General features: G+C 48.8%; 2 protein-coding genes across 4 annotated transcripts in view; both read right to left on the reverse strand.

The window, feature by feature from the left end:
- lingo3a (leucine rich repeat and Ig domain containing 3a) overlaps window positions 1–7476 on the reverse strand; it is a 24456-nt gene extending 16980 nt beyond the window's left edge. The window contains exon 1 of one of the 2 annotated variants that reach the window (XM_057038476.1): window positions 6995–7476. The gene's annotated coding sequence lies outside the window, so the exon portion shown is untranslated. Of the gene's footprint in view, window positions 1–4711; window positions 5077–6994 lie in introns of those variants that run through there. The other variant, XM_057038477.1, reaches the window with a different exon arrangement.
- Window positions 7477–21666: 14190 nt separating this feature from the next.
- org (oogenesis-related gene) lies at window positions 21667–22975 on the reverse strand. 2 transcript variants are annotated; one of them, XM_057037325.1, is made up of 6 exons: window positions 22801–22975; window positions 22658–22726; window positions 22383–22590; window positions 22066–22238; window positions 21847–21954; window positions 21667–21771 (listed from the first exon to the last, which is right to left on the reverse strand). In XM_057037325.1, exons 1-6 carry the CDS (start codon window positions 22855–22857, stop codon window positions 21760–21762), a joined length of 627 nt encoding a protein of 208 aa, XP_056893305.1. In that variant the 5' UTR covers window positions 22858–22975; the 3' UTR covers window positions 21667–21759. The 2 variants fall into 2 exon arrangements, with proteins under 2 accessions (XP_056893305.1, XP_056893304.1); XM_057037324.1 differs by having other exon boundaries at window positions 22655–22726; window positions 22801–22971.
- Between the last annotated feature and the right edge of the window lie 1016 nt (window positions 22976–23991).

Genomic DNA, 23991 nt, shown 5'->3' on the forward strand with positions numbered 1-23991 from the left:
AATTATGCAGAGATGTTCAGAAAATGGGGAACAAAAAAGCAAGAGGCAGCCAGTGGGAGTGATGACTGTTATTTAGGGCCGCGGGAAAGAGAGGCAGGCAGAGTCGTCCCGGAAAATAGAAGATTTGTGTTCTGACAGGGCGGCAACCGCCTGTCATCGGCCATCAGGCTGATGTGTGATTGTGTGACCGGGCTCTTCAAATCATCTTCTAACCATAGATGGACCCGTGGAGTGGAACTCTGCTGCAGTCTCATTACCAGCTCCCATGGTAAAGTTCCCCCGACGTTCCCAGGCAGGGCTTTACTCAGATTGCGGCCAAAGGCGCCGATTTAAAGCCGAGGGAACGCGTCAGGAGGGCACCGAGCCAACGCGTCTGTGTGACAAACAGAAATCTGCACAGACAGGAAGCGCCGCAGATGGTGATCAATAGAGACAAACAACTGTACGCTTCTGAGGCGGCGCCCCCACCTACAAAATGCGGCCCCAGCACGCAGGGCGCGCAGCTCCCATTTTATGAGCCCGCGTAATGCCCGGAACACAACAGAAGCTGTCAGTTCAAAGCGAGCATCCGCCGCGGTCTCCTGCTGTCCTGACGCTTCTGACAGGCAAACGGAATATGTGTGTGCCCGGAGACGGATGAAGGCGAGTGTGTTCAGTACAATCTCAAGTCACCCATCTGTCACGGTCATATTTGGGCATGTACAGCTGCAGTTTTATCATTTGAAATGATGTTTTTTTCCCCTCTCTCCAGGCTTTAAAACGCACTGAAATGAGAGACATTATTTACTGCACATAGAAGGAAAATGGCCATTCCAAACCCTTCCGCCTAGCAGAATGCTATCAAATCGACTGAAAACACTTGTTTCCAGTCAAACTGCAAGGTCGCTAGAAAACAGCACCTCCCGTAGATGAACATCTCCGTGATTAAGAAACGTGTAGCGCTTTTGTCATCAGCCAGATGGTCTTAAGGCTACGAGCTCAAAAAGCACTAATGAAGCCAGCGAACAGCTCGTCTCACCTTGGCGCGACCCCTTATTGGGGGAACGAGATGTAATCCAAAAACCAGTGATCGCAATCTTATGTGGCGGTGAGTGAATGTGTGTGTGTGAGTTTGTGTGTGTGTGTTGTGTGTGGTGACGGGGGGGTATCAGTTAGCTAAATGGCGTTAAAGAGCTCCGCTCAGCTGAGAGCAGCAGAGAGAGAAGATAAGTGGGTTAAGTCCAAACATTTGGAGAAATGGGTTTTATTGTTTTTGAGAAAGATCAGAATTAGCTGTTTGCTGCTGCTTTTAAGCATTATGTCAGACCTAAGCCATCAGGGACGGCACCTTAAAGAGAATCTGACTGATCCTGACACATACTCAAAGAATTAGACTGTAAGGTAATTGGCTACCGACCCCACGCCATCAAACCTGAATCAGTTATAATTAGAAAATTGCACATCTGAACCAGCTGGGCGTTTCAAGGTCCAGGATTAAAGCCTTTAATAATCTGTTGAATATTTCCAATAACCGTGAAATACTAATGGCTGTGTTTGTGCTCAGAGTATTAATGTTGGATCCTATCTTCAGTGCTGGAATGTTGCTTCTCCAAGCTTGTAGTTGATGATGGATAAAGGCATAAATCTACTTTTCCAGTTCAGTGCTGGAAAAACTTGAGGATGCAGGCGTGACAAAGTCCAGCTTTGCCCCTGGTGAACAAATAAGGTCAGTCTTTGGAACTGGACCTTTAAACATTATGAGCGGCTGACGGCTCACACTGGTCCACGAGGGAGGCCACGAGTCTGAAATGAGCCGTCTGTGGCAAAATTGTCTGAGCTTCTAGCACTGCTAGAGCCGCTCGGTCAGCTCGTGAGCATAGCGGTGGGGGCGTGTCTTAACTGCAGGAGCCCCGCCCATAATCAAGCCATTCTTCCCTAGTATGGAAGCAGCAATGTCTTAAATAAACTCAATTCAATCTCTTTCTCTCCATTTTGTCATCTTACTTAAAACATAAAAAAACAATCATGACCAAAAGAGAAAGAGAGAAAAACCAAAACCAAAACCGCAAAAACAGCCTCAACAGTAAATGAAGTGAGGATGAAGAGATGAGATGCTGGCTGAGCAGTCCTGCCAGGAAATTGATTCGATGCGCTGAAACATGATTCATGTTTGATGTCTGAAAAGCGTTGGGGGGGGGGGGGTTGTGGACTCAACGGAAGAGGGGGGAATAAAGAATAAAGAACATGAATCTTTCATCCCCATTTACATCAACAGTTCAAAGTGGGTGCTCACAGTTCCAACCTCTTTCCCGCCCCGGCATCGATCACTGACAAAAACGAAGCCCCTCCGATGGAATTCTCGCCAGTAACGGCGGCCATGTCGATCCCAACACATCATCATCGCGTCGTTAACGCGGCCAGCTGAACGCGTCGGAGCTCAGCTGCAAATTCTTGTAGATGACAGGACCTCGTTGAAGCATGATTAATTAATCTAGGATTTAATTCCCTTATGCTGAGTTAAGTGTGTCTGACCACAAACGCGCCCATGTGTGTGTGTTTATGTGTGTGTGTGTGTGTGTGTGTGTGTGTGTATAGAGGGTGTCACAGGCACCGATTTTTAAATCCAATCCCGACGTTTCAGGGTTGTGGTTGATGAAAATGGAGAAATGTAAACTGATGATCTGGTGTTCGGGATGACATCACTGAAGAGAGGTGATTAGGGAGACGTCTCCCGGGCGGCGTCCACAGAGCGGCCGCGATGGGAGTGGGCCCGCAGGACACAGCTGGTTCTTTACATCCACTCAGAATACTGTAAACTGGGTCTGCCTGGCACAGCTGCCACAAACGTGATTAATCAAACCGAAAGGAGTGACAGCACCGATGGCGTGAAGTGAGCACATTTACACTGCAGCAGAGCATTGTGGGAACTCCACAGCAGCAGGACCGGCCGTGGGAGGAAGGAGTCAGAAACAAGCAGGTGCAGCGTTTCTATTTACAGAAGCGAAGGGAGTGAATGTTGCGTTTAATCCTCTCGCGTCAAGGACTGAGGACAACTTCGTGTTCAAGAGCTGCAACGGGAAGATGAAGAAGTGCGGCGGGAGCGAGCGGCGGCGCCAACGCTCTCTGCCCCGCTGACACCGACTAAATGCTCTGGAGGGGACATGTGAGGGACCGTAAAACGTGGAGCCGGAGTTCAGCTTACGCCCGGAAATAGACGCCAGGGTCTCTGTCGGGGGGGTATTTTTAAGCTTCTTGTGCTTTAGCAGGAAGGGAGTTAACGTTTGAGCTCGTGACTAAATCATCTATGGACGTTTTCCGAGTGTGGACGGTGCTGGGTGGGAAGCATTTATATCACTCTGCCACGTTTAGATGGCCTGTTTGACCTCCCAACATTAAATGGGTTTACCTTGTTTGCTCTGTCTGTTGGTCCATCTTTCAGCGCTGCGTCATCTGGAGGCCTCTTGTTTAAATGTTCTTTATGGTATGGATGTGGCCTCCTCTGGAGAGCGCGGGCGGGGGCCTTAACTCTATTTTCTCCAGAAATCTTATTCACGGTGGTCAATCCATACAGGAGAATATTGTTTTATGGTTAGCCGCGCACGGTATAACATTGCTGTTGCTGCCAGCCACAACAGAAATACATAAAATGAAATGAGCCGGGGAGAATGGCGGGGATATAAAGCCCTCAAATAGATTGTGCTGCGGGAGACACTTTTCTGGCTGTCTGACTCAAAGACTTGAAATATCCACTGACTCGCATCAGCTCTCGATTTGAATTGTTGATCTTTCAGATTAAGACAGATTAAAGGAGAATCTCCATCACCTGTGGAACAAAATGAAATACTCCGGGAGGTAGAAGCTCTCGTGGAGCGTCTGAATTCCTCTAAAGTGCGTAAGCTCCGCCCACCTGCACTTCAGAGATTCCTTGGCTCCTCTTACTGGGCTTATGTAACGCCGCTGCCATCTCATCACGGATTCTTCTATCCAGAGAAAACATGAAATATGCAGCATCCAAAGAGCAACATCTCTTTTCCTCTCATCTCTTCCCCTCCACAGCGCTGCGGTTTCAGGCGGAGAGTCAAACAACATCGATCAGCGGGTCAAACCGGACAGTTGGGTCCAGAGCTCAGGGCCGGATGATTGAGCAATAACAATAAGCAATGCCAGAGAACGCTGGAAAAACCCAGCACTGATCTGTACGCAGAACCTGAGACCCTCGCACTCATTTTGGATGGTGAACACCAAAAGAAATGACATCATCGAAGCCAAAAATCCCACATTCAGTGAAGACGTATCGACTCTTGCATTGCAGCACCTTTGCAGCATCGCTCTGGGTTAATATATAATTCCTTTAAAAACCAAACAAACTCCACTAACGGCTCCATTAGAGTCCAGTACAACCGTCCAACTAATGTGTTTAGACCCAGACTAAGATTTTGACTTAAACGCCTCTAAGTGGAGCCAAAATCTCGCATCACATATCCCAACACAGGGGGGATTGTGGGATGTATGCAGATATACTGTAGATTCTCTTGCACCCCGAAACCTCTTCCAGGTTGCCTTCCTTGTGATTCATTAGCAAACAGGAAGCATCGTCCTGCCCGGAGAACTGCGGCAGCGTTACCACCTGGAGGTTACGTAAGGGTGAGGACTCTGGATCCAGCCGCTGTCATCTGTCCCATGTTTGGCCCCCCTGAAACTGAACCTGATGCAAATCTCAGCTCCTACCTACCGAAGGAGGTCGTCAGGCTGGTGGATAAACGGGGCAGATGCTCTCTTGGCTCCACATGAAGGTCTTTTCTGGAACGTGCCAGCCGGCGAGTGAGAGGACGGCCAGCGCGAGCGGCTACGTTATCGTTTCAGCTGGACATCTCGCCCTCGACAGCTGACATGCCAGCGCTCCCGCAGGTAGCTGACCGCCGCTCAGGGGGCTCGCTCTCCCCTCTCTATCTGCACTCATCTACCACTTCATACTCCCGCCTCCACTCTCGGCTCCGGCCGCCCCTCCGTGCCCTCGTGTTGCTGACAACAGATGCATTTCTGCTTTAGTTACCTCGTAAATCCTCCAGCACTGAGCTGTGGCAGCGCTGCCTGCGTTTCCAGCCCAGGAGGAGAGAAACTCAAAATGAGAAGGTGAGCGTAGGCGTGGTAACGGACAACACTAACTGGACTGATTCAACACTGCGCTCCGAGCTGAGACCGGTCCGCATGCGTTTCATTACTGAGGCATAAATCTGCCACACTGGGGAGTTAAGTGGCACCTCAGGAACCATTCAAGGCTGCCACGTGATCGTGTTGTTAAGTCTTCAGCTGTGACCGACATCAGACCCTATTCACTATTTAGTGAACTAACTAGGGACGAAGTGCACCATGCTAAGTGAGGAGCACCAAAACCTATTTAGTGCACTCTATGTATGAAAAACAACTGATGCTCCCTAACCACACAATACATCCCATCATCCTTTGCGGTTGTATACAACAAGCTAGACCCGATGATAAATTTTACGTAATATTGAAGTTAATGATTAATGATTAAAGTCACCGTGGTAATTTAACAGAAAACAACTGAGTGCGTTATAGTTCTATTTGTGTCAAAAAGTTTTTTTTAAAAATTTAAATCCTGCTCCTTAAACAGTGATTAGGGAATAGTGATGGAGCGTGTGATGTCGGACACAGGTTAGAATGTTAGACCACAAACGCTGCTGTTGCCTTCAGCAGGACTCTACGAGAGAGCAACTCCCTGATTAATACGCTGCCAGTGATGATGAAGATGCACAATTAGGTGACAGCACAACAAAGCACCGCCCACTCTAAAACAGTCTTTCATAGTTTGGAAGATGCCGAGACATTTTCCTGGAGCTGTCACATCCTGGTGGTTTTGGTGGAGCACAGGGAAGAGCTGGAGCTGTAGGCTGCATTTAAACACAAGCCCCAGATTCAAGCAGGTGCAACAAACTGCAAAAGTGATGGGTTCTACCTGACCTAGCAAAGGTTTTAAAAGCATTAGTGCTATTAGATTAGATTGTTTCCATTATGGCAGCTTGAGCCTCTGCTCCTGTTTATTCTTCAGATTATTAGATAATAAAATCCTGACCTCGCCACAGCTGCCAGACAGACCACAGCGATCAATATGAGGGGGAGTTGCTGAAGGGCAACTTATCGTGTTAAGTTTGTGCACTTATTGTATCTTCCCACCTTCGGCTTTCAATAAGAAAATGAGCAGAAGGAGACCAGCTGAGTAAAAAGGTGTGCAAATATTCAAATGCTTGATTCTGCCTCCTGGAAAAGATCGCTGATTAAAACTTTATTTAAAGGTTGCTGAGACACCTGATGCCCACCCCGGCTCCTTTCCTCCCTCTCTGCCTGCTATGCTCTTAATAGTCTAATGTTGCATTTTTAATATCACCAAAGGAAAACTCTGCAAGGCAAAATAAGGATGCTAAAAGATGTCAAATAGAAAAACAGCTGCAATATCGGCTATTTAAATGTTTATGGTACAGCATTAAAAAACACAGGGATCATTATCAGAGAACTGTTATCAGACCTTCGCTGCAAGAGGAGCAGACTTTTGTCACACTGATACCAGGTGCTGATCCACTGAGGCTGCCGATCGATCATTGGGTCCCATCAAATTTCTGCACCCAGCTTCTACCTCCCTGCATAAGAATTGGAGAAACTACCAACAGACTGGCATTTAAAAAAAAATGCTGTTTTCTTGCGTGTCACACAAACGCCATCTCTGGGATCGCAACAGAAAATGGTGATAATAATAATTAAAGACCGTTATTGGAGATGAGGACCAGCTTAGTTAGACTGGAGATCATTCAGCTGAGACTGGAGGGATCAACTAGTGCTCCCGAGAGCAAATCACTCATCACTCATCAGGTCATCCTTCAGAGGAGCCATGACGAAAACTGCATAAAGGAAAGCAAGTGACAGGAAAGACAGAGGCGTGTGTGTGTGTGTGTGTGTGTGTGTGTGTGTGTGCGTGTGTGTGTGTTAAGTTGGAGCTCACCCCGGACGAGAACTTGCACAACGATCCTTCCACATTTGCAAGCCTGGAGGTGATCTAATCACTGCCGGTCGTCAGCTCTGGCTCGGTCTGCACGGGATTCTGTTGCTCCTGAAGCATCTGAAGATCCGGAGCCTCCTCCTCCTCCTCCTCCTCCACCTCCTCCCCCTCTTTCTCCTCTTTCTCCTCCAGACGCAGGAGCGGCAGCAGCAACAGCAGCTGCTCTACACCGCATTCATTCAACCCCGTTCCCCTCCGCCTCTGCTCTTCTTGGCTCCGCTGCTGAATTATCTTTTCAAAATGAAGTCTGGGACTGTGAGCCCCCCCTCACTTCCTCCCCTTCGTGCTGCAACAGCAGCCGAGGTCTCCTCCAGCGAGCTTCAGCGTGTCAGAGAAGCGGCGAGTGCTGCCACCGGCGTCGGCATGCAGCTCGGACTGATGGTGCGCTCGTTTGCTTTTGTGCGTGCGTGCATGTGCCCGCGTGCTTGCGCGAGCGTGTGTGTGTGTGTGTGTGCGTGTCGGTGTGTGCGCGTGCGCGTTCACTGGGGCTCATTTGCACTGTTGCCGCTCTCTCTTTTCACTCGCTCGTTCTCGGGCTGTTATTGTGCTGCATTCAAGTCCTGTGGGGGAATCAAAAGACGGGTCCGGGTCACTGGTGGTGAAAACTATTTAAAATACTCTGCAAGTCTGCGGGGACAGAGTGTCTGGTGTCTGGTTTATGACGGTATAAAATGCAAAAGCTTAAAGGGTATTAGAACCAACGCAGAGCACAACGTTGTGTTTCAAAAAATAAATAAATAAGAAATATGCTGTTAAAATATTTTTACGCAGTCTATGGAAACACCTGTGTATACTTGTACCTCACAATGACCAGCTGACAATCTCCAACATTCCTGTTAATATACAGCTTGAGCTGACATCCAGCCTAGACAACAGAGGCGAGTGGTGTCGCCACCACTCTGTTTATGAAGCATTAAAAAAACTGTCGGTGCAGCAAAGAGGCGGCCGACACATGAGCAGCCCTGTCAGCGAGAACGAGGAGGACACAAACTGTTTCCTGCTTTCCTTCCTGGCCCCGGGGCCAAATTCAGAGAGCGACCGCCTCAGATCTACACCAGGCCCAGAGAGGAAGGTCTGAATCCACCACCAGAGGCCAGAGGAACACGCCTCTATTCATGAAAACTACCACCAATAGTGGGTCAGATATGCACCATAGAAGCCGCCCTGGTGTCATTTATTATTTCACATTTACCGTCACTGGGATTATCCAGTAACTCTCTTTGTCATCACAGAAGCGTTCGTACGTCCCCTCGCACAGATGATCTCATGGCGTTTCCTCTATCATACGCCAGCGTTGCTGAAGATGGATCCACCCACGCCACCACCAGCCATCCGCTCACGGCCTCCGCTGAGCGACAGCTGCTGAATACGCTGACACCGGAGAGGCCGGTGGAGGTGGAGGCGGCGGGCTGCACCAGGTGGTTGAAGCCATTATGAAGCGCTGACATGTGGATTGTATTTCATTCCGCGGTGAGCGGCGAGCGATGCCTTTGCCCTTTAGATGGGACTGATGAGCGAAACATAATGTTGTTTTGTATCAGTTTACCGCAGAACCCGCAGCGCACGTCCTTTCAAATGAGCAGTTTTTGACCTTTCTATTTCAGTTTCACTTTTCCCAGATTTGATATCAATGTCAGTGTTTTAAAATGGGACCAATACTTCCAATTGTTCCGTAAAATGCTGGGAACTAGATGTGTTTACTTAAATAATCAAAGATCATCAAAGACACTTCAGTTGGTAAGATTGTGCATTTACTCACCACCATAATAATTCCTCTAAACCTAGCAGGAGACCCTCGGGAAAACCAATAATAAGTTAGATGGACTACATTTCCCATATATCCCCAGACCCCCTGGATGTTGTCCCAGAGAAGCTGGAGGAGGTAGCTGGGCTTCCCCAGTGAGCTGGACCTGTATAAGCAGATGAAAATGGAACTCAAACACAGATTAAAATTGAAATTAAAGCTATTCCCTCAGTCGTGACCTTCAGCTAAGGTGTGTCACAGGAGAGCCCTGAATTTCTAAGCAGATAAACGTGTTCAATAACAGTTTTAATCAGAGTCTTCTCCTCATCCCTTCCCTCCTCACGGAACACTACATCATCACGCGTAATGGAAGACAAATATGATTCCTCCAGGCGCCTTCAGACGTCTTTTAAATTCCGCCGCCGCTTTTAAAGGGAGCTCAAATCTGAGCCTGAGGCAGTGCAGGAGTGTCACATCCAGGTGAAACTGGAGTCTGCTCCCAGCTCCTCCATAGTCTGCACTTCCCAGGCTGGAGCATTTTTCCACATGCTCTTGTCTGCTGGAAAACCAAGAACAATCGGCCGAAATTTCTCTGGGACTGCGTGCGCACCGACCGTTGTGCCTCTGAAGCCCGCACTGAAAGCGCCTGCAGTCCGATGACCTTCAGGAATCTCATTATCACTTCAGCCAGCTTCACAGCTGGAGCGAAAGTTCCGGAGTGGCTTCATGGTAATGCTGTAGTAATGATGGCCATACTCCCCCACCACGCTTCATCTCTGCAGGCTGCTGGGAAGTCCAGCTCGTTTCCAGGCGCTTTTCTGGGTGAATATTTTCACAGGTTTCTGTCGAAGTACAGAGGACGTGGGCGTTGATAAATACATCATACATTAAACATGAGGCCAACGTACCTGCCCAGCGTGCAGACCATACATCAACCCTGCGACTCACCCTCGTTTGTCAGGGCGAAGGCGGCGCTTTCCTCCGCTCCCTCCCGTGTGGGTGAGAAAGTGATGGAAAAATAAAAACAGTCCGCAGTCACGGTCACGAGTCCCAAATAGCCTGATGATCAGTCAGAGCAGTCTTACAAACGCTCCGTCCGTCAGTCCTCATTCATTCATTCATTCATTTGTTCAAAAAAAGAGTTGATGAGCGCATCCATTACGCAATGTCCATTATAAAGGTCGGCAGTCACAAGAAATCAAATTGCTAATTGATACCTGGAGGAAAATGTGGCAGAGAAAAGCTCATCTTCAACCCTGCAATTTAATTATGGTTCGCACCATCAGGAGGATAAATTACCATTAGCCCTGTGCTGCAGCTTTATGAGCTTTAAGCATCCACGACCACAGCTCACCTTGACCTGGAGGGCATTAGTGGAAGCTCACCAGTTCCGTATCTGAGAATCGCCCACGGGGCAGACAAACACATGCCGAGTTAACGGCCGCGGAGGATTTAAAAGCAGCGCTGCTCATTATTTCACACCCACTCGCCTCAAGAAGAAAAAACGAAAGAGAAAAAAACAGTTTCTCTGAATAAGGCGGGAATCAGAGGCACATCATGTGCTACATTCTCTTTCACGAGCTCCAATTCTGCAGCTTCAGAGTGACGGTGTGAGCGTAGTAGAGAGAGCGTGAAGTGGCTTTTCAACCTTAGCTGGGGCTTGTTCTGAATCGGGAAAAAACTCCAACCCGATGGTGTTGAATCACGAATCGTGACCTTTAACCCAAAAGGTCACCTGAGTCACATTAGTGCTCAGCCGTGAAATGATGCAGAGCGTCGATGTGCTGCAGCGGCCCTCGCGTGTTCACCGCGGCTCACACTTGCTTTTGGTGCGCAGGAGGGTCTCCTGCAGCCCCGCAGCGAGTGGCGTGCTGAGTCCATCTGCCCTTTGGCTGCTGTTGGACCCTTCAAACAGAGTCCAGCTCTGCTGCAGCTGTGAAGGCAGCAGCCGCACGAACAGGCGTGTGTGTGTGTGTGTGTGTGTGTGTGTGTGTGTGTGTGTGTGTGTGTGTGTGTGTGTGTGTGTGCGTGTGTGTGTGTGTGTGTGTGTGTGTGTGTGTGTGTGACAGCAGACACGCGAGCTCGATGCAGAAGGCTGCATGAGTAATCAGGGCTGCCCAGATAGACTCTCAGTCCTGAACTCAGAGGTGACGCTTGCACTCCGCCGGCACCGCAGACGCACAAATTCGTCACTCTTATGAGCACAACGGAACGCACAGGATCAACAAATGAGGAGGCATAATGCACATCTGTCACCGCCAGTGCACCGAGCTGACGATGCCTCCTCTGGACTTTGTGCTGGGAAATGAGGAGGACGTACAGACATGTGACAGCGCACTGAAAGGGAATTATGGGGGATTCGAGACACGTCAGTCATTGGAACTCCAGACACGATGCGATCGTATATTTCGCCTGTAATAAATGTGGCAGAAGTGCACGTGGTGGAATTAATTTAATGGGGGAGGCCCCGGACTGGAGGCTGTCATCCATTACACGGCTCCTGGACAGTCGATGAGTATGAGACTTATGATGTGAGGCGCAGAAGTGAGAGCTCTATTGCAGCGCAGCAGCATGAGTCATTTGTTGGTGTTTTCATGCTGTGTGTATGAGTTGTGCACGTCGGAGCGCGCGCACGCGTGTTGTCAAGTTGGAGAGTTTGCGCGCCCACAGGCACGGACAAAGGTTAGTGACTCACTAGAGCTCAATCGAAGTAGGAAAGAAAAATGAAACAATATAGAAAACGCGAGAGTGGTTTGAGCGGTGACCGCAGGACGGAGAGAGAGGAGCCGACGGGGAGCGGGCAAGGACGAGGACGGAGGTCTGGGGGGGGGGCTGAAGGACCCAGGGGGACAAAAGATGAAGTGTGTGTGAAGAAGGATGGTGGGAGCGAGGGGAGGTTGAAGTGGATAAAGAAGGGGCAGACGAAGGCCGTGGGGGGACGGAGAGGAGGAGGACAGGAGGGAGCTGGGAGGAATCACACACACAAACACACACACACAGAGTTGTGTAGTTTTGAGCAAATATGGCTGCATGCTCACATGGGTGCACGTGCGTAGTTACAGTCTGTGCCCTCAGTCAGAACGGTGCTGGAATCAGCCGGATGATCGTGTGAAGAGGGAAACGTCTGAACTCCAGCAGTGTTTTGACCCGTCAAGAGATACTGACACTACTCTGATGAATAAATGCAATTTGACGATAAGCTTTTCAAATTAAAATCTATTTTTGAATCGTTATAAGAAGTAAGAGAATGAATTAAACATTGTTTCACATCCATAAATTGTGGACTTTAATTAATTATGGGCCTAATGGGACCTAGTACAGATAATTATAGGATACTAAAAGAATAATGTTGACTTAAAGACGAACATTTAGCAACTCTTCAAGTCAGTAAACGATGGCAGCTAATCTATTTTTTACTAAAAGGGTTTCTGAAATCGACTTGAGATAATATATTTTAACAGTTCTCTATGATTATGAATGTAACTGCTGCTACTTAGATTCCACAACAAAAAACAATCCTCAATGTACCGAACACACGTTTCTTCTGGAGCCACACGTGTGACATAAATCCATACGCTGGAACTGTCCATCACTCCGCTTGTCAAAGAAACACTCGAACCTGCAGGGATGCAAAATAATGATGTCCTCTGAGGTTGGATGAGTCTCTTCGTTCTTCTACATTCAGCACACACCAACGTGCACGAGCACAGCGGGGGGGTGGATGACTGCAGTCTGTTTCTGGGTCAACGTCAGCCCTGTTGGAGTCAGAGGTTAGTGTCACACTTGAGAGGCGGGCCTTGCCTTTAGTGTTGAGGGTCGGCGCCTCCTCGAGGGGATTCGGTCTGCCTCCCCCGACTCTGAACACATTTGCGCATCTCATGGAAAACCCCAGCGGCTTCCTGCCAACATCGGGGACACACAGGGCATGAAAAGCACCCACAGTGACAGCAGCGACAAGAGCCAAGAAGAGAGACGCGAGGACACATTTGTGATGGGTCTCTGATTAAAAGCAGATTTACTGACATCAAGTTTCTCTATTCGCTGCGTAAGAGCTCGAGTCTGTGTGGCTGACAGCAGGATGGTGAGCTGAGCCGCACAGATCCCGAGCCATGCAGGCAGCTTCAATTGATAAATAATTGATTGTTGCCTGGGATTAAGGAAGCTGTGTGTGTGTGTGTGTGTTCCTTTAGTTGCTGCATAACAAGTACACACACCAATGTTCATTTTACTAGCAAAGTGAGGTCTATGAAAGCCCTCACAAAGATAGAAGTACAAGGATTGGTGTGTGTGTGTGTGTGTGTGTGTGTGTGTGTGTGTGTGTGTGTGTGTGTGTGTGTGTGTGTGTGTGCGTGTGCGCGCTGTTGTGGCTTTAGCTCAGGAAGCGATACGAATCCATTAATTAAGCCTGGGCTTCAGGATGAAACCAAACTCAAAACTAAATGACAGTATGGTCCCCTGCCGGATTAGCTAATTAAATCACAGCAATTATTCATGACGCAGAGCCCAGTCATAAAGTTTAAATCAATGATTCATTTCAAGGCGGAAGAGAGACGAGACGACAGAGGGAAAACAGCGCTGAATGATTGAACACTTGTGTGAAGAGCAGTAAATGAAATAAACAGTTGTGTCTCGAGGAGGCGTTGGAGCGAGATTGTGGCCTGAAATGTGCTGAGGCAGCAAATGCTCCTGTCTGCAGCAGTGCAGCAGATATGCAGGAGGGGTGGTGGTGGTGGTGGTGGTGTGTCACCAGTGAAGGTTAAAATAGGACGTGCAATCATAAATAGCCCCAGTAAATCATCTAATCACTGTCAGATATCATTTGCAGGACTGAGGTGTGTCAGACAACCTTGGCATCAGCAGAGGTTAGCTCGGTCACCACGGCCTCTACAGATGCTTCTGATTCTGCTTAATTCATTCAACGGTGAGGAGAAGCGCGTTTCCGATGAAGTTGGAAATGTACAATATTTATATTTTTATTCATATTTGATGTAAAAACATAAGGCGTCGACCTCTCCGCTGCACCGCCGTGTTCCCACAGCAGCGCAAATAAACACAAAGAGGTTCTTGAATCTGCTCATCTCTGAAAGGCAGTAGCTCCGAGACGAGTGACCCAAAGGGTGTTGGGTTTGTGTTCAACCCTCCAGAGCAGCCTACAAGCCTTAAAATGCAAATGAAAAACAGAAGATCTGTCCTCTTCATTGCACAACACCAACAAAACAAACAAACAACAAGCCCAAAACACCAGGAACTCAACAGCAAATCAGCGCTAACGCAGAGGAATTCTCCCATATTTAATTGCTAGTTCCTGATTAACTTTCAACCAACATCTTAATCTTTTGAGACACACATTTGTCTCACTAAAATGGTCTTTTTTTGGTATTCCATGTGTGGTGTTAACATGATGTGACAGATGGCAGCGCTACTGTCGGACCGGTTGTCCTGTAAATCTAACCATAGATGACCTCTGAAGGTTCCTGCTGAAGGACCTTTGCTTCCGCTTCACTGCAGGCCTCCACTCGTATGCTGGGACAGACGTGGTAACGCACCTATTCCGACTGTGCCGGAGCTGAGAACATAGATGCACGTGTGCAGCTTCGGGCCTTGCAGAAGCTCCATTTTCTGTCTGTGAGGTGCTACTGAGGGAGCGAATGATGAAGGTGGGATCAGGGCCAAGAGCTGCTGGCTGCAACATCTTGGAAAGGCAAGTGGAGGCTCAGCCACACCGCCGGGCTGCGCACACGCTCAGGCTGCAGCTTCTGTCACACTGTGACGACTGCAGCGCCCCAACCGAGACAAACTGTTGTGCATTTAAGTGAGCAAACAAAGAAGAAAGATATTGACTTTCTTTGAGGCTCATGTCTGCGTTTGAATATTCAAAACGCGCTTGTTCAGACGCCGCCATCTGTTCCAGTCTATAGATTTAATGTGTCATCTGCTCCACCTGTCTCCTCCTCTCAGCCCTTCAATATGCACCAAAAAAATGAACTGAATCGAATTAAAACTTCTGAGCTTCTTTGAATGTAGAGATATTTTGTTGTTGTTGTCCTGTGGACACGTCCTCTGTTTCTTCAGGCCATATTTACAGACAGAGCTGGATCACCCGCGTCTCCTCACAGCGTAAAGACGGAACTGTTTGTAAAATGTCACCAAGAAAGCCACACGGGACGTCATTGGTCCATCACTTGTCCTAATTCAAGCCACTCCGTCTTTCCTCCATCGGTTTTTACAAATGGACTGTCCAAACAGTGGAGGACGAGCCGGTGTACAGAAGGGAGGGAGAGAAGACTCGGAACAAAACAAAACGTCAGGATCGACCGCCTGATGAATCCCGGGGGGGGAACGGTGCTGCGGATAGACGGGGAAAGAAAGATATCACGCAGGACGGATGGGGAGGCGGGGGGGAACTCGCTTCGGCGCGTGAGGCCGCCGACTCCGAGAGCGAGCGGGGAAACGATGTGGAAAATGTGATCACAGTTTCAATTTGAAGCTGTCAGGAGTAAATCAGGAGTGTGTGGCTGGAAGGGATGGAGGAGAGGATTAGAGATGCCGCGCTCTGCTGCAGCTCATTCCCACCTCTGCTGCAGAAAGAGAAAAACGGGCAAAAAAACTTTAAACCACCTGACGCCAGGAGGAGGGTTGGCGACGGAGGCAACCATCCGAGCCCTGAACGCATCATGGAGACAGCTCTGGCCTTCAGGAAGTCCTGCATCTCCTCCCTTTTCAGGGTTCAGCGACGGTGGACATGATGACACTTCCTGCAACCTCTCTGCCAAGACAAAAATAAGTCCAGAGTAACATGTGCAGCCTGTAGAAAGTGTCGGGGGGATTAGGAGGGCTCTGTTCACAGTGATAAAAAGATGTGTGTTGGGGGGGGGGGGGTCTGTGCGGGAAGGCCTATTTTTATTACACACTTAAAAAAGAATCACTTTCTATCTAAAATTCTAAGTGAGCTCAAGCATTTTGGTGGGTATGAAGACATCCAGATTATAGAGGTCACTGAGGTCAAGCCTGTGTGCAGCTGGAAGCGAGACCTCAAAGTCTCCTCTGAGCCTTTTTATCACGGCTGCTTATTTTAGAGTGCACCGAAGGAAAAAAAAAGCACTTCTCCCGAACCAAATAAATCAACATTCATCCAACATTTATCCAGCCTCTGCAAAGCGTTGCTTTGTACATACACTCAGATTAGGATTTGCCCGTTTCCGGGGTCAGCTGAAGAGCGCCTCGGATATTGAAAACTTACCGAGGCTGGTGGAAAAGAATGTAAAGCGGGACAAAATGTTTTCTTTTCCTTGATTACATTTCTGGCAGGCTGATTCCGTGATAAGTTATTATGTTTGCAGCGGTTGCCGCAGTAATTCGCCGCCGCATCGGTTCACACAATAACCTCCCACATGGTATGTAGATTGAGGCAGAGCAGAAAGCGGTGGGTGGATTACAAATCCCCGGGGTCGCGTAACCTTCTCTGCTTTTCCAGTTTGCCGTCAGTCTTGGCTGCTCAGACGACTGCAAACCAAATCTTTGATGTTTATTGTTTTGCTGAGGTATGAGGGAAAAAAACATATTAATCGCTTTCAAATTGGATTTTTTTTTTTTAAATGCCTTTATGAGAACTAAGAGATTGTATTCATCCCAAGGCCTGTAAATAACTTAAACACAAAAATGTGACATCATTTAAATGATAGACTCACATTTGTCTAAACAGGACACAGTCCAAGTGGCTTCGTCTACGCTGACGGTATCTTCCTTATTGCTGAGGCTCAGTTTTGTGCTTTAAGCTCGTGAGCGCTCAGGCCAGGACGGCAGATTAGGCTGGTCGCCCAGCTGAGTTAAGCCGAGTGCTGCGGCGTGCACGGTGCACATAAACGGTGCTAAGAATGTCAGGCAGCAGCAGCGAGCGTGCGGGGGATTAAAGCGCGGGAAGTCGACCCCTGCTACTCCAGTGTTATGCAGCCGGTGAAGGTGGGGTAGGAGGCGTCGCGGCGGGGCGCCAGAACAAAGCAGGCCCGGTTTGACGAGTCAGCAGGAGCTGGCTTTGGCTAAAATTGTTTCCACTGTTATCAAAGCAACATAAATGCCCCGACCTGGATTTTGTATTTTGGGGGGAGGGGGGACTGCGTCGCATTGTCCTCCCACTCACTGCCGACTGGTGCTGGCAGCCGTCAGAGGGATGCTTCCCCTTCCACCGCAGTTCAGCGGCCCCGCTCACGCCTCTGGCTGCAGGCTTCTCATGGTCTTATTTAAAGAGGCAGTCGCCAGGTTCTGCTCCCAAAGCTGCATTTAAAAGCAGACTCTCCCCGGCTGCCTGAGCTTCTCCTCTGTCCTCATTTCAGATTCAACCAGCAGACGTGGCAGCTCGCTCTCCTCCGCAGCTCCATCAGCGTGGGGGGGCACGGCCGAGGAAAAGGCCACATATGCTATTAGCCTCCATGACTTTCAACAGTCGAATCAATGAGACGGCTGAGAAACCTTTGGAGGTTGGGAGCTGTGAAGTCATTCCGGCCAATAACTGGTGGCAGACAGCTAAGGTGAGGAGAAATAAAAACCTATTAAAGGCTGAGGTCTCAAGACGTTGACGTTTCCTGAGAAATGTTTGAGAGAATCAACGTGGAAACGTTATTTTCTCCAGCCCGAGGCTCTTTCAGCTGTCTTACCCTTGAAGTGTCATCGAGGTTGGGAGGCAAAACCTCCCGTTCAATTTCCTGTTTGCCCACTGATCACGGATGTCACCGACAGACAGGAGCCCCCCCGGGGGGAAGGGAATGAAACACAAACACATATAACCTGAATCCATAACTCACACACACACACGCCGGACTTTAACTCCCTCACCTCACCTCCAACATATCGGCCTCCATCCGCGTGGCTCCAAATCAAAGAATAAACATCCCGTTTCAGCTCTCGATCTCGGGCCAAGAGGGAAATTTAAATTTAAAATGAGCTGAATCATCGAATCCAATAAAATATAGGCAGTTATGCTGTGGGCAGGAAGCACCTTTGCCTCCTGTGTGTGTGTATGTGTGTATGACGATGAGAACGAGGTGACACCAGACAGAAAACCAAGACATGAACACTGGAAAAGTGGAGCTAATTTCAGGAGAGATTCTGAGGCAGCCTCTGCAGCGGAAGCTTCTGCTGATGCCTCCCCCCCACCAGCAGCGTCCAAGCTTTTAATGTTCCTGCCCTACATTCCGCAGCCAGCCGCAAACACGGCACCGCTGCAAGACAAACGGCTCCGCCGCCGGAAAATGTGCCAAAAAAAATACAGGCTAATTAGACAGCTTGTAACTGGCGAGCGTTTATCTTGTGTCTGCCGCTGATGCGGCACGCGGTGGGAAGGTTTGGTAGGGTTTCAAACCGTTGTTGGACCTAAAAACACATGTCTCCTTCCAAAGATGACAGGAAGGGAGCTGGTGGATTCATAGATAGGCAACGCTCACTGTTTTTACACATCAGGGAGGGGGCGTAAACAGTGGAGGAGGCCTGTCAGAGGCCCGTCCAAAATCTGCAGCAACAAGTACAACAGAGGCTGTTCAGATCCATTCATCCTTACCTCCTCCTGAGCTTGCATCTTTTACAGCGTGTGAACTATCGAGGGCTCAGATGCATTGATTTTGAAAGGCTGTCGGACCGACTGGAACCTGCAGGTAAAAACAGGCGCGATTAATGAAGGTTACTAAGGATCAGATCCCTTGGCCCCTTTCTGAAAAGCTCTCGTAGGCAAGAAGAATCTGAATTAGTTTCATAGTGAAACGTCTTTAATTTGTTTTATATCTCCGTTAAACACCCCTGATGACTGAACAAATGTGCTGCGTGAAGGTTACCCGAATGAGAAATGTGAAATTTTACAGACTTATAATTGAGAGGAATCAACTCGACCTCCACGCCAAGACATTACTGAGGAATATCACGAGCAAACTTCACACAAAGTAAAAGGTCCTGATCAGATTGTATATTTAGATAAATAATGAGGGGACATCAGAGTCATGCAGAAATTACATAACAGACCGTGTAGTTGAAGGGGCTCGCCGTAACCAGGGTGAAGCTATTTCAGGCTTAATAGGTGCATGAAATGGCCGTACAAGAGCAGAAAAGGTGCAGTTTAAATGCTAATGAAGCAACCGTCGAATAACGAAATCTCTGAGGAGGCGGGTGGATTATGTGTGCAGGGCCGTGAAAACAATATGATATAACTTATATGTAAAAGATGTTTATGTACTAATGCTTAGAAAACCACACTGCACTGATTGTGTCTGAACTTTCGCAGGGCAAGTCTACTGGAACACCATGAAATACGTCGACCTTCACACGCTAAAACTCTTGATGCATCAAACATTGTACTGCAGAGTTGGGTGAAAGTCTGAATATGAAGTCAGAGGCCATGGTCTTCAGATTTGGGATGACTACTTAACACAAAATTGAAATATATACCATGAAATAGGATCAGATCAGACTAAATGTAATATGGGATACGTTATTAAAGCTCCGAGACTGACAGATCTGTTAGAGCTCCTTCCATCACCACACAATCCCACCATTTTAGAAAGGCCACTTCCTGTCCCAGTCACATGACTGTCACCTGATCACCACACCAGGTGGTTTGGTATGTTGCCTCAAGACTTGACTTAAAGTCAAGGGTTAAAAACATCAAACGCGGGAATACTTTTGAAAACCATTTAAGATTTACATATGTCATGTTCAGTTAGCCAGATGCTAATTCTGAATAAAGATTCACAGTCTGTTCTCACTGCTCTCCCTTCTGTCATTGTTCTGGAGCTCTCTGGTCTCCGGGCTGCTTCTCAGAATAGCATCGTACATGTGTGAATGGATTTGTTTCAGTGGGAGGGGGGATCTGAGGACGCTGTTCTGTGGATCGTAACCTTTGGACAGAGAAGTACGATGCCAGGTATCAGAGAGCCTTTACACCCTCTATTGATGGAGCCGCCCAGTGAGATCGGACTCATTACACTGGTGAGAGTCAAACCAACCTTTCTGAGATCCAATCGTGTTTAATCAGAGGACCGAAGGATATGCAGATCACCTGTGTGTCAAACTTGGTCCAACAGGAATTGACTTGATTTGGACTCGCTCTGAAGAGCTGACTCGATGCTGTGAGGCAGTGACCCGATGTTGGAGCGGCTCATCCACCAACAGCTGGGCCTTCCACTGGCTCCACAGATCAACGTCGGTTACATGAAATATGCAGCTTTTCCTGACTCCGAGCCTTAATTAGATGCCTTGCATTCCTTCGCATCACAGAAGACCAGTAACTAAAGGCTCCGTGCGCCCGCCTCATTTTTCATGCCTCCTTCGCTGCCCCCCCTTCTCTGAAGATGATGGATGCACCCGAAATCTATGGGGACAGCTGGTCATTAGGCTGGAGGTAAAACGAAACTCACTGCATGACTGCCGTGGAGGAGGTTAGAGCGGAACAGTAACAGGCGGGGGCGGTTAGCCGTCACGCTCTGGTTGGCTGACGGTGCAGGGTCACATTGTGCTGCGACAGAAGACGGCCTGCAGGACGGAGCGAGGACCCGAGGAGCAGCGGGCACCTGCTGCCACTCACTCAACCTGACGAGAACGGGGGGCGTACGGGGGAGGCCAGGCTGGGAAGTGAGAAGGTTTAGCAGCGCGCCCAGCATCAAGAAAAGGAGCACCTGCTGCCTGCAACATGAACACACCCAGCATCTGAAGCCTCCTCAGCAGCATCCTGACAGATCACAGGAATATGTCCAACAAATGCACTTAATCACTGTCCGAGACAGGAACTCATGTTTAAAGTGCTCCCTTTTGACCAAAATATATCTGAAACTGTATGCGCAGTAATTCAGAGTGGTTGTCAGATGCTGCTGTTGAGGTACAGCATAAAAGTGGCCTGCTGCTGGGTGGGGCTGCTGGAGGTAAACGTCCACAGCATTTACTGCTGCCTCCAAAGAGCAAGCTACCCTTCAAATGTTCAGACAACCAAGAGAAGCCCCAGAGACCAGTGCTTCCTCTTCTGTAGCCCCTCTACACACACAGTATAATTCACAGCAGCGAGCTCTGCCCCTTCAGAGGTGGCAGATGTCTTTGCACCAGAGGTGCAAACACATCTGACAGGAAAAGAAAAGGGGAAGTTTTCAAGTTTGCTGTGAAAGAGTGTTTTGAGGAATTCATTGAAGGCAGCTGCATCTTCAGTAACGACCAAGTTCGTTACAAATACAGAATTTCACATCCAAAACAAGAGAACAAAACGGCTTAAGCCATTTGATGTTTAGGAAACTGGGGATACATTTATCCACCATTAAGGATGCTGGTTTATCCACCATTAAGGATGCTGGTTGATGCTTCTGCACCGACATGCTCAGAGCCAGAACCTGACCCGTTTCAGTTAGTTCCTTAATTGGCCCACATCACTTCAACATCGGATGGGTCAGCAGATTCTAGGCTCCCGTTAAGCTAACTGGAAACATGACACATACATCTGAATATTAGCCAGTCGCCATGACAACTTTTGCCAATGCTTTCTTCCTTAGAGCTTCCCATATATTCAAAGTCGTATTTCCTTGGAGTCCCTTCATTAAACAGGAAACGCAGACCAACATGCAATGTCCTTTAATGGGCTCTGTTGTGCCAGACGCTGTAACTCATTGCAGGATTCAGTTTGTCTACTTTGGCTGCAACATTTTCACAAATGCCATTTCAGAGTTCAGCATTTTGGTTTAGAACAGCGACCATTTACCTGCAGCATGGACTATATGCACTTATGTTGCATCTACATGGTTAACGGGAAGCACATCACAATAGCAATTAACTTAATTAGCAATTTACTCCTGAGCCTGAATTATGCCGATAACGGTTCATTTGGCTGCATTTAAGGAGCAATACTGCCATCTAGAGGGAGACAACGTCAAGAGACAGTTTTATTGGACAAGTATAAACATACAAAAATACAGTACAACATTTTAAAGACGGCCAGCGTGAACGCTCACGGGTCACCCTATGTAGAGGGGGAAAAAGAGGCATACATTACTGCGTGACTTTCAGTTTTCCCCCCGTGCCTCTGCGATCTTACCGTGTTCACATCTTGAATTACAACCAAGCTTTTCTCCTGAATTTCAATGTCACTTTCCGTGTTGTTGTGCGAGCGGTACTCCTCGCTCTCCGTCTCCACGGTGCTGGGCTAAAGAGAGCAGATGTGCAACCGTGTAACCAGAGGCAGGAGCAGCAAAGGGCGTTCAGAAGAACGGTCATCAGGCAGACGCGAGCGTTGACAGCAGCCTTGATCACCAACCTCATAGTCAGGATCCTCCTCAGGGGCGTCATCGTCAGCGAGCTCCTGAGTGAGTGCGTCCACCCAGGTTGGATGCTCTGCTTCCTCATCATAGTCATCTTCATCCTCGTCCAACTCATCCTGCTTTCTCTTGCTGCCTTTCCCACACGGTTTAGTAGGAGATATCCTCATTTCTGCTCCGGAAACAAACTGGTTAAGGCCACACAGGATGCCCTCAAATGCAATTCAGACAGATTTCCATTTTTTGATTGCAAAGTTAAGCTGGCTTTTGCATGAAACTCCACCTCAAACGTCCTTTTTAAGTCAACGGGCGATACCTGGGGAGAGGGAGCGTCCGATGGTGCTGGAGACGGGGTACCCCAGGGCGCTCTGCAGCCACTGCGGCAGGACGGCCAGCAGCAGCCGGGTCACCCGGTGAAGACGCTTGCGGCCGGCGAGGTTCTGACGACCGGGGCTGGTGATAACCGTCTCGTCCTGCGGCCCTCGGAAGCCCAACACCCACAAAAACCCGCGGTAAGCGCGTACCTGCGTCAGAGGAGTCGAGTTAGCACTGGAGTCCACATCAACATGCGCAGAACGCTGCTCGTACCACGACGCCGAACGGCCAGAAAAGGCCGCGGAAGACGGAGCTGAAAACGCCGCTTTTCTTCACAACAGTACCCTGGAAACGAGGGAAAGAGGGGTCATTAGCAAAAACACAGCCTGAAGCCGAGTCTCAGCTTTTCTCCTAATTACCTCGTTGCTCGGGGCTTCCTCCTGCTCCGGACCGTTACTGTGGACTTCTACAGACATCCTGCCTCGAGTCAAGACCTGGTGGACCTGGTGGACCTGGTGGACCTGGTGGACCTGCCGGCCTGGAAGGAGAACGACGAGCTCAGCTCTCACTGACAGGAGCGTCGGTGTGAAATGTAGATGTGGACGTTTCACTGCGGCCAATCAACAGGCCCGAAAACACCTGCAGCAATCAGATCCGCACCAATCAACGCGCTCCGCCAATTAACCTGAACAGACACGTGACCAGGCGCCCGGCGGTCATTTATCCTCCTGCTGGGTGCTTTCGCCTTAAAACGCTCCGATCGTGGAAAACTACTGATACAAGGACATCAAAGAATAAAGGCCATGAGCGAATCAGTGCTTCACTTATCTGTTGATTTGACTAAAAGGTTCTTCAAGTCTTTCAGTATCACAAAAAGGTTATTTTGGCTTGACTAAAATAAAGAATATAGAAGTTGCAGCTTTGTCTTAAGTGAAACGAGCAGCATTTAACAAGAACAATGATTCGTTCAGTATTAATGAAGACACTTCATTACACATAAAGATGGAGTAGAAGAAGAATCTCATCCACTAGACAGAAGAGGTAGTGAGACGCTGCTTCACTGCCTCGTCTTTAGCATATGAAAAGGTCTGAGCCAGAGGAGAGCCTCCCTAATTGGAACGGATTTCCGCCTCTCGCTTTCATCACATTTACGCATCAACACGTCACGATGCAAATGCTTTTTAGCGAAGTAGAGACGAATAAAAGCTGGCCCTCGTCCTCCCTCGCCAGCCAGGACAGCGGGACCCTCAGACAGCGATGGAGAAGAACACGGTCACGCGCACATTCAGCATCGGTGCCATTTCCAGCGGGGTCAGAGCTTCAGACGACGTCTCCGGGGCTCGCCGGCACAGCAGCGCAGGGATCCGTGCCCTGCTGTGGGCCACCAGCAGCGCAAAGTCCTTCGGGAATTCTCAGGGATCGGAAACTCAGACGAGCAGGGAGAACCTTTACCCGAACATACTGACACCGGACAGCATTCCACAGTTCACGATCCCCAGCCTGTCTGTGCAGAGCAGCCTGAGATCCTTGGACCAGGAGGATGTTTCAGAGTCAGAGGAGAGCTCAGGGGGCTCCGGAGCCGATCCAAGTTCCTCACTGTGCACTTCTTC

This window comes from Takifugu flavidus, chromosome 7 (assembly GCF_003711565.1).
Source record: "Takifugu flavidus isolate HTHZ2018 chromosome 7, ASM371156v2, whole genome shotgun sequence".
Lineage (NCBI taxonomy): Eukaryota > Metazoa > Chordata > Actinopteri > Tetraodontiformes > Tetraodontidae > Takifugu > Takifugu flavidus.